The following is a 10592-nucleotide window of genomic DNA, read 5'->3' as shown; positions in this document are numbered from 1 at the left end:
GGGCCGGGAGAGGGGGTGACGCTGAGGTGTCGGTGACCACAGGAGCCACTCGTCCCCCGGCGGGCTTAAACCGCCCCCCCCCGTGTCACCCGCGCCCCCGGCTCGCCCAGGAATTCCGCCTGCCGCAATCCATGCTTCTGCTGCAGGGGGAGCGCTGCCTCGTCCCGCCGGCGGGGCTGTCCCGCTGGGCCGCCCCGCAGCCGGCCGGGGGCACCGGGCCAGGCCAGGCCGGGCGAGGCGGCCCGGCCCGCCGCGCTGCGTGAGGCGTCGCCCGCGGGGCCGCGGCCCGGCGCGGAGGCGGGGTGGCCGCGGGGGCAGGCGGCGGGGCGGGTTCCTTCTTTGGCCATGAGCGAGGTGCCGGCATTCGGCCGCCGCCGCCGCCTGCGGGACGCGGGGAGGGAGCGGCCTCAGCCGGGATCCGCCGCCGGCAGCAGGCGGGTGCTATGGCTCAGGCGAAGATCAGCGCCAAGGCCAACGAGGGGGCGCAGCAGCAGCAGCAGCAGCAGTCCGGCGGGCAGCTCCGGGGCCGCTTCTACCGCTCCACCTCCATGGCGGACCGCTCGAGCCGCCTGCTTGAGAACCTGGACCAGCTGGAGCTCAGGTGAGGAGGAGGAGGAGGAGGAGGCGGCGGCCGGGCAGGGCCGGGCCCGGGCGGGCGGAGGGTGGCGGGGGGGGGACCGCGGCCGGGCGCTGCGGGGCGCGGGGAGCCGCCTCGCCCCGAGCCGGTGGCTCCTCACAGCGGCCCGGCGGCGGGCGCGGGGCCTTCCCCCGCCGGGAGGGGAGGGGAGCGACGCTGGGGTGAGGCTTCCTGAGGTGACCGGGGGAGAAGGGGTCCCCCTTCATCGGGGGCGGGGGGGGCAAGTGTGAAAATGGCAGTTGCTGCTCTCAGGTGAAGTAGCGTGGCCTGGAAGTACGGGAAAATCGGAATTTGTACGTGACTGTGTGAAAACAGGCGTTTTTTCAGGGAAGGCGCGAAGGGCTTTTACGGATTTGTCTCCCCAGGGTTTGGGGAGCCCCTGGCAGGCGGGGACCGCGGGTCGCCTGCGGGGCCGGGGCAGCAGCGAGGCGGTGGCCCCGCAGCCCCGGGCCCCGGCCGTCGGGCGGGCGGCGCGTGGGGCGGTGGAGGAGATCCGAGGATGGAAGCCGCGGTGGCGCTGGGCCGTCGGGGGCCCTCGCAGGCCTCGAAGCCGCCGTGCTGAGCGCCAGCGCGTGAGGCCTCGCGCCTCCCGAAGCTCCCCCGCACCGACGCGTCAGCAGCGGGCACCTGGTCACCCGCGGTTATGCCCACCTCCCCTCTGAACTGTAACGGCTCGTGTAACTAAAATGGGAATAGCGTCACGGTCTGCAGCTGAGGTGTATTTTTCCATAGTAATTGCGAATATGCTGCGTATTTCATCGTTGCGCCAAGACGCGCCCCGTCTCCTCCTGCTCCTTGACGTTCCCCCAATAAGCCCATGTGACTTTTTTCCCAGTTCGGCCGCATGAGAGACAATTCCTTGCCTTTGATCATCTTCCTCGTCCTCTCGGCTCTCTCTAATTACACAGTGTCCTTTCGGAGGTGGATGGATGCGCAGGGTGCCGTGGGTGTACCACTGATTCACCTCCTGCCGGTAGTGTTTCAACACGCCCTTTCCTTCATTACAGCTGCATATTGATCAGCGGCTTTCACAGAACCACCCAGAATGTTTCTAGGACTTTCCTGTAATTAAAAGTGCTCTGTGGGATACAGGAGTTGCGTTTTCCCCTTTCTGCCTGCATTACTTTGCATTATTCAGGAGTGGACTTTATGTGCTATTATATTAGCCTTTCACTTAGCTTGATTAAATCTCCTTGAAGTCCTTCGCAGACTTCTCTGAATTTGACTAAACAAAATCACTGTCTGCAAACAAGTCTCGCTGCTCACATCCAGGTCTAGCGCATGAATATATAATCACAAAATGAGCGTCAGAATATGCAAAAATGTGTTTTAAATTTGCTGAGCGACTCTGAAACAAAGCAGACAGTTTGGTTAACCGGAAATTAAACCCCAAATTAAACTTTCCGGTTTGCTGTGGGTCTTTCAAACAGGCGTAGTAACAGTTACGATAAAAGAGTCAAGCTACTTTGACTGAAGTCACGCAAGTCTTACTTTTTTTCCCATGCACAACTAACCAACGTGCGTCATTTCAAAGTAATTTGAATGACAGGAGGAAGAGCTTCCACGCTTCTTCCTTCTCCAGCCGGTTTAGTTTAGCTATAGACCCTCGAGATGTTGCTTGTAAATATAATAAGGGAAAATTTGTCAAAGTAAACCACAGCCTTTAATTAAACCCCTCGACAATCCTCAGTTCTCAAGTTGCTTAAGGTTGGCCGAACGCGAGGCAAACCTCGTCCCTTCAGAAATGCTCTGGTTTGAACAGCCTTCCCTTTTCTCCCTTCCACTGTGAGAGCTGCTTTTCCGACAGGAATGGGGTATTTTCGTACCTCCCTGCTAGGCATTTGCGGAGGGACTCTTCTGTAGGGAAAGCAAGCAGGAAAGGGGGGTTAATTCGGCAGGGGCAGTGAGGGGGGCAGGTGGCACGTTTGTCCCTGTCAGGGCTTGGACCTTCGTGTTGCCCTGGCTGCTGGCGAAGGCCAAGACATCTTGGGAGCAGCTGGAAGCGGGACCAGAGTCTCTGTTTATGAGTCACCGTGTTCTGGTGGTTGTGTTATGTGAACACACAGTCCTAGGTGTAATGACACACAAGATAAGTCAGACTCTTGCTTTTTTTTAATCTTAATTTTTTGCGCTTTTTCTCCTGTTCTCCATCGGAACAACTGTATTCCCCTACCATTCATTTGTATGCTCGTGGGACCCCTCACCTGAGAACAGAAATTCTGTTTAAGCAGCTGAGGATGCTGGGGTGAAACCCTTTGCCTCCATCCAGCGTGCTCAGCTCCGTTTCAGGAAAAAAGCTGCACTGCCTTCAGATGTTTCTTATTTCCTTTGAAAACTTATCTGCACCTCCAGCGCGCAAGCTTTAATGGTGTGCTATTGCAGTCAGTCAGTAGTTTAAAGGACGGAGTTACTGCAGCTGTCCTAAGAAAGCGGGTATCGAGTTGCTCATCTGGAAACAAAAGCGCAGGCTGGTCCACCTGTTCCTCGGGGGAATGCTCTGCTCATGTAAATGGTATGTAGGAAAGAAAGGCACTGCACGGCTAATTGCGCTCGGACTGGGAAAAATCAGAAGGAAGGAATGTTTTTTTTAGTCTTAGGTAATGGATGGAATATTTAGTTGATGTTCAAAGCGACAAATACACTCCAAGTAAAAATATGATTGTAAGTTTTAATCTGTTAGAAAAAGACCATGCTGCTGCATCGAGATAATTGATAATTGGGCATAAATATGAGTCTTGTGTTCTCTTTTCTTTGCCTTCTGTTCTTTGGTTGGTTGAGTTTTTGAGACTTGGATTGTGTTTCCACCCTTTTCCACAGCAGTCACCTCTGCTAGAGGTTTATCTCTTCCAATCTCCTTTTTTTTTTTTTTTTCCCCACCCCAAGAAAGTAAAGATTTACACAAGCCTAGGAAGTTAAAGCACATTTTAGGAAAGAAGTTAGGAGAGGTGACGGCGAGATGTAAACCTGACACTCCTGCAGCGAGTAAGGTGAGAAAGGTGCGCAGCCCTGCCGGCGCCGGGGTCTCTCCTGGGCTCTGGCCTCGGTACAAGCCGGGGCAGCGAAACAGGGTGAGGCTGTGGTGGGTGTCTCACCTTGATAAAGTCCCCAGCATCTTCTCTGGAGCACTATTTATTTTCCTGAGGCTGGTGTGAGTGGTTTCCTTGTTGGTTTTTTTTTCCCCTAGAGTGCTGTTCTGAAACGATTCTACCCCGTTGCCTTGACCTCCCGGCCCCTAGCAGCTGGCCCTTTCCTCCACTCCACTGTCTTGCCTTTCTCAGGCCATTTTCCCCCTCATCTTCTGTTCGAGCGTGTCACTCCCGCTGGCTGGCTGCTGAGGCGCTGCCTTTGCTGCCAGTATGCTGTGTTATCACACTGTCCCTCCGCCCTGCCCTCGAGAGGTCTCTGAAAGCTGAGGAGTTTATTTTTTAGGGTTATTTAATCCCGTCATGCTGCTCTTAATTGGTCAAGACGGACATTTTTAGAAGGGATTGCAGAGGGGTGGGGGAGTCCTGACATGCTGCTTCCCTGTCCTTCTGCCCCGGCGGCAGGAGCTGCCGCGCCTCCTTCACGTGCCGTTACGCGGTGCTGGGGTGGGCGCTCATCTTGACTGCCGTTTATGGAAGCACATACACTAAAATTACAATCCCAGTGGATTTTAGTTGTGTGGCACTCTGTATTGCAGTTGAAAAAGTGGTTAAAATAATTCCCAAGAAGCAATTATTGCAAGTAAAATAGTTCTCAAGATTTGGTTATATGACTTTCTATAAAATAACGTCAATCAAAGTTCTAATTGGTAAATTATAGGGTTTTTTTCAGTATACAATCATTAATTCTGATCATTTGGCTTTTGGGTCCTGCCTCACATACCAGTAGCTGGCTTTTGGAAGGAGCGATGTTTTAGGCGCTCTTTTTAGAACTGCACCAACTCAGGATGCACCTCTGCAATGCAGTTTTTCCACATTCTTCATAAGACCCAGCAAAGCCTGTGGAAATCACGGATTGATCCACCTGCTGAAGGCAGACCTTTGGTTTTTAAGTCAGTACAATGATATACTGAATCTGATTTAAAAACATTATTAAAATTGACATTCTACACTTCCAAGTTTTAATTTTAAGCTTTCCAGCGACCACAATGCATTTTTTAAATTGTGAAAATCTAGGTTTTTTTAAAAAAGGCATGGTGAGGCATTTATGAAAATATTGCTAGACTTCCTAAATTATAAAGTGCAGACATCTGAAGTATGAAATGACTCCACCTGCCTCATTGCTCTTACTAACCAGTCCAAAATAATAATTAAAAGTATTTGCTCTCGGCAATAATTTGCATTGCATTAACTTTTCCCACTCCTCCTCAGAATGAACATTAAAGGCGAGGCCCGAAGCTTGTGCTTTCACTGACTAAATTAGGCTAAATATTTAGTAAAACAGAACCATTTCATGAGCAGGCTGCATGTGAATTGTGACTGTTTATATCCTCAGATGCTCCCATTCTGCCTTTTTTTGCCCTCTTTTCTCTTGCTGCTCTTTTCCCAAAGTAACCTGCCCTCGGCCAGCCTTTGGGGAAGGAGCAGCAGCTCCATACCTGTCTCATCAGCCAAGCCCTTATCTACAGAAGCCGGTGATGAGCCACCACCGTCTCGGGGCTGCATCCAGTAACGCTGAAGAGCACAGAGCATCCAAGAGACTGAACAGTGTTTTGGTTTGTTTCCCCGGTTCTGGCCAGGTTTAATAAACATTTCAGGATAGATGGATTCCCGTGCTGCTTACAGCAGCCAGACCTCCTGAGCTGCGCGCTGTAAGCACCTGAAACCGTCAGGCAGGTTCACGTGATACTCTGCTTTTCTGTGGGGTCTGGGAATGCAGAGTTGATGTTTTTTGCCACAACTCTTGCAGCCAGGTGCAGCTTGGCAAGTCCTCTATGAACCCCTACCCTCAGGCCTCCAGGGCAAAGCCAGACGAGGGGGATGTTTCCCTCCTGTCCCCAGATGTGCTCTTCCAGATGACTGGGCTGAATGCAAAAACCCTCTACCCTAAAACCATGCCGGGGAATAAGATGTGAATTAAGGAACTAGACTCAGATTTCTAGGACGGCATTTCCCCATCGCCCGCGGCCAGACGGGCCTGTACCTTATGCCACCAGGAGGAGGGCAGACTGTGGGCACACAACCACGCAGCTTACCGAGACCCAACAGTTACCAGGGAGAGCAGTTTCTGATGGGCTTTCCCCTCACCCCCACTGCATCACATGTGGGTTTCAGCACAGTGAACAGGAGCAGGGGGTCCTGTTTCGGGAGAAACCCGGTTTCGTGCTTCCCTGCAAGCCCAGAAATAGGAGCTGCTCCCATAGAAGCTTCCTCCTGGTGTGAATCGCAGCAAGCATCACTGCAGGGGAGAAACACCAGTCACCGTGAGGGCAGGCGGTCCAGCGTCTCCTCCCAGCGACCGAGGCATGCCACGCAGGGGGAAGCCCTTGTCACGTTAATAAAAGTGTGGGAGCTTTGTCCCTCTCACGCGTTTTTTCCCCCTCGTGAAAGGGGTCGTTGGGCTGCAAGGCGGTGGTTGCGTTTTTCCAGAGCATTTGTTGCTTTGTGGGGTTCTGCGCTGCTGGCCCGGGGGTGGCGGGGAAAGCAGGCCCCCGTGCTGCCTCCATCCCTGCAGCTGCCGCCTTCACCTCCAAGCTCCCCGATGGGGACTCGGTCCGTTTCTCTTCTAGCTAAGCAGTTGTTAATAATTGCCAATGAGCTACAGCACTTCTGCTACGGGGCTGTAGTACCGGCAGGCTCTGGATATCCAGACTGACTGCGGAGGACAGAACAGCACTGCCAGTAAAATAAAAGATTTAAGTCTGATCAAATTACTGGTTTTTGGTTTGTTGTGTTTTTTTTTTTTTTCCCCCATTTGTTTGTTTTTTAAAATCATATCGAGTCTTGAAAAGTGAAGTTAAGGTATGGGAGAAGGTCATGAAATCAGAGAGCCTGGCTCATGGATAATTAAGAACTGACTGTACTTCTGAAGCTGAAGTTTAAAGAAACAGTTCTTGGCAGCTCTATATGTGAACAGCTATTTTATTATCTAAACATTTTGTTTGGTTCAACCATGTTCAGGGTAGAGGCTTTCCGTGACGCAGCATCTGCTATGGAACAGGAGAAAGAAATCCTGCTAGAAATGATCCACAATATACAGAACAGCCAGGACATGAGGCACATCAGCGAAGGTGAGAAGCTGCTTTGCCATACCCTCCCAACTGACCTCAAGTCAGGACAGCCCGTGCCTTAGGGAGCAGCTCCGTTTGCCTGCGTGCTGCTGGTAATGGCACGGGCGCCGGAGCCAGCTACGGCTCCTGAGGGGCCATCCCTTACCCTGGGATCCCCTTTTCCTTGGCGCCGTAAATTCACGTCCTGTTCCGCTGGACGGTCTGCCGGGAATGGCACCGCTGTGTATGTGAAAGCCCGTACTCGGTTCACTGATTTATTTTCAAAATATAGCTCAGCTGAGGGAGGGAAGTTGATCATAATGATGATGATTAAATATAGTTGAAAACCCAGCACTTCAATGGCTTTGACTCCTGGGCAGGCTTGAGCACTGTGAAGTGTACAGCCTGCAAGAACCTGATGATCAAGATCGGTGTGGTTGTGTGATATATGACTTTATATTCCCTAAATCTCTGTTTTATATTAGGTGCTTTAAATTGCTGGTTTATTGGCTCTTCAAGAGCCTGCATGTCAGATATGCTATGTCCATACTTTAGGAAAATACTGAGTTTTCAGAAAACAGAAAACCATTTTTTTCATGGCCCCTAATTGCATCTGGTAGCCAGAAATCTGTTTTCTCTTTATGGCCGCCTGGGGTGCTGTCTGAATCTCTCCCTGGCGGTGGCACAGAAGGTCCTCAGTGCGCCTCTTCTGCTAATCAGTAATGTTTCCTGATAATACTGTCTGCTTTGCCGTAATGTGGCACTGCAAGCACCGGGGCAGCAGCGGAAAAGCACTGCTTACGTTTTCAGTAGAGCTTAATGCCTCATCTCAAATCAGAAGACGCGAGCTTCTGCGAAATCAGTAGGGCTTAGGCAAATGCAAACAACTCCTTTCTGGCCCCTGGAAATCTTGTCCATTGTCACTTAAAAAAACAACCTTGTTTATTGCAAAGTTGTAGCAGTTTGATTGTCTTGGTGATGTTACTTGCATCAGGAAAGTATTCGCCTGTAACCTAGAATATTTTATTGGTTTTGATTTAGGTGAGAGAGAAGAACTTAATTTGACTGCTAATCGTCTGATGGGCCGAACCCTCACTGTGGAGGTTTCTGTAGAAACCATCCGAAACGCCCAGCAGCAGGAGTCCCTACTGCACGCCACGAAGATGATCGATGAAATTGTCAATAAACTCCTAGACGATTTGGAAGACGCCAAAATCCGCTTAATGTCGCTCTACGGCGCGTGCACATCCGACGTGCCAGCGGGACCCATCGATCAGAAATTTCAGTCTGTGGTAATCGGATGTGCCATTGAGGATCAGAAGAAAATCAAAAGGCGGCTAGAGACTCTGCTCAGAAACTTAGAAAATTCCGAAAAGTCCATCATGTTGTTGGAGCACCAGAAATCATCTGTTCGACAGTCTTGCAACAGCAAACAGGATTAAACCATCCCCCCGGCTGCTTCTGGCAAATCACAGGATGAGCAAACCTCCATAAAAAGCACACAGAAGCTAAGAAAAAAAATTCTCTGTACAAGCACGCGCGTATATACGCATGCACACGCACCAAAGTATCTTTGATTGCGAGGTGCGAGCCTTTAATGGGTTTTGGTAGCATCGGCATTTTCTTTTGGCAATAAAGAATGCTCTCCGGAGTTCTCCTGTAGAGTTGATACCGCTCTATTGCAAACTGTAATTGTGCTTCTGCTGAACTGTCAGAAACCGCCAAACTCTAGCTTTTCCTCCGTTCTCCTGGGTTGTTTTTTAAACTAAAGTCATTTTGTTGTATAATGAGATTTCAGCTTTTCTCTGCTGTATACATAGGGTGCGAACCAGACTTTTGGGGAAAAAAGACAAATCATGGCAATAAATCAAAACCATTAATAAACTGTATATGGTATTTTCATAACCACCACACTGGCCTGCTCCTTGCCATTTGTAACGTGAATGATTCGGCACTATTCCTAAGTAGATGACCATACTTTCAGGAGACAGACAGCTACCTCCGGTTGGTAACTGAGGACGTGAAAAGCAACACCTCCAGCCAGGTCGCAGCCGAGGCTAGAAACGAGTGCCAGCTCTGGCGACGCGCTGTTCCCCGCCTGCCCCGTGGCCCATCCTGCCTCCCACCACCGATCTGCATGCTGAGGCTGCTGGGTGGGTTTTTTTAAAGATAATATAAAGGGGAATGGTATTGTTCAGCTACTATACTGCAGACTGGTTTTGCATTAGTATCTGTGACTCAACAGAGCAAAATGGCTGAATTCTCAGCTAGCAGATACCATAGCTGTTTCTTGCGTAGGACAACACTACACTTTTTAAATTTAACATTACCTACTTTTGGGGGAGGGCTGCTTTAGTTTTGTTTTGTTTTTTCCTTCCACCCTCCCACCCCCCATAATTTCTGCTCATCATTGCCACACTGATTCACCAGCTGGGGGGCAAAAGTTGCAGATTTTAGGGTAAGCCTGGAATTTTGCACCCTTCCATTGCCCGCCAGCCTTGCGGTACTTCACCACAGGGCAGCACTCTCCTGAGAGCAGCGTGGGGCTCTGCGGCTCAGCCCTGCCCCGGGCTTCTGGGCTCAGAGCCTGGCGCAGGTTAAAGCGGAGCTGCGAGCTTGGCGAGAGGGAGCTGGACGCACCGCCACTGCCCGCAGCTTCCTCAGTGGGAGCGGGCTGCCTTGAGCTGTGGCCTGAGCATCCCCCGGCCGCTCCCGCAGCACCGGCCCAAGGTGGGAGCTCTTCACGGCCGGCTCCTCCCGCGCAGCCGAAGCTCTGTGGCTCCAGGGCTTTAAACGCCTTCCACGCGCGCGAGCGCGCCGCTGGGGGACCCCGCGCTCCTTGGCAGCTGCGGCGGCTGCGAGGTTGCCGTCACTGCTACGAGGTTGCCGTCACTGCATTTTATTCACAGGACCGGCACTTCAGGGGGGCTTCCCAAACAAATTTTCAGCTTTGAGATTGTGAAAAGTCCCTAAGAACCTGATGAGATTAATTCTGTAACTCGACTTTAAAAATAGCTCATTTATTTTCATATGTTTCAGATCCCTGTAAACTTTAACATAAACGAGGTAAAGCTTCTGGCTATTTCACATCAACCCCCTCGCCAACAACAGACAGCACGGGTTGTTCTCAGAAATCATGCTGTGAATTAGTTAGGTTGAACACAGCTCATGGATGCTTAGAATATTCCTTCGACATTTGTTTGTTTCTTAAGGCCACTATAAGGTTATCCAGGCCAAGAATGTTAAGGGGTTTTATTTGTTTTCCTTTTTTTAAATCCTCTTCATTGTACCAATAGCTAAAAACATTTTTATTTTTTTATAGCACTTGTACCAGTACAAGTGGTTTTGTTCTCAAGGACAAAATGAAACATTCACAACCTCCCTATCTACCGATGAGCTGCCAGTGTATATTTGACTTATTTTGACCTAAGTTACCGGTTTATTTTTAAAATTCTTTCTTCTGTTTGCCTTCCACTTCCCTAAATCCTGTGCCATCTGACCCACAGGGCTCTGCCGCACAGCCGCCCCCACCCTCTCCTATGCTTTCAGGTCGCATGCTGACATGCTGCATCCATTAAAGATCCCAGAGATTTGAACAATCTAATTTTCAAACCAGTGATACTGTCCTTAACGTTTCTTTTACTCAGTCACACCTGTAAGACGCAGCAAAAGATACTTTTTATTTTTACTGTAGCTTCATGCTGGCTATCTTAAACATATCTTACCCTTGAAGTAACTCAAAAGAGCTGGACATAGTTGGCG

General features: G+C 50.6%; 1 protein-coding gene across 1 annotated transcript; it reads left to right on the top strand.

The window, feature by feature from the left end:
- Nucleotides 1-287: 287 nt before the first annotated feature.
- On the top strand, nucleotides 288-8741 carry BAG2 (BAG cochaperone 2). The gene is made up of 3 exons (XM_087775486.1): nucleotides 288-601; nucleotides 6742-6851; nucleotides 7872-8741. Exons 1-3 carry the CDS (start codon nucleotides 444-446, stop codon nucleotides 8270-8272), a joined length of 669 nt encoding a protein of 222 aa, XP_087631612.1. The 5' UTR covers nucleotides 288-443; the 3' UTR covers nucleotides 8273-8741.
- Nucleotides 8742-10592: the final 1851 nt, after the last annotated feature.

This window comes from Nipponia nippon, unplaced genomic scaffold (assembly GCF_047370975.1).
Source record: "Nipponia nippon isolate SJK-2023a ecotype South Korea unplaced genomic scaffold, ASM4737097v1 scaffold_4, whole genome shotgun sequence".
Lineage (NCBI taxonomy): Eukaryota > Metazoa > Chordata > Aves > Pelecaniformes > Threskiornithidae > Nipponia > Nipponia nippon.
The sequence above is the reverse complement of the archived record's forward strand: the minus strand, read 5'-3'. Positions and strand labels throughout refer to the sequence as shown.

What these genes read in the sequence shown, in the direction of transcription:
- BAG2 (XM_087775486.1), top strand. Translation starts at nt 444, where the DNA reads ATGGCTCAGGCGAAGATCAGCGCCAAGGCCAACGAGGGGGCGCAGCAG. An exon ending in CTGGACCAGCTGGAGCTCAG is followed by an intron (nt 602 to 6,741) that starts GTGAGGAGGAGG and finishes AACCATGTTCAG; the next exon opens with GGTAGAGGCTTTCCGTGACG. An exon ending in CATGAGGCACATCAGCGAAG is followed by an intron (nt 6,852 to 7,871) that starts GTGAGAAGCTGC and finishes GTTTTGATTTAG; the next exon opens with GTGAGAGAGAAGAACTTAAT.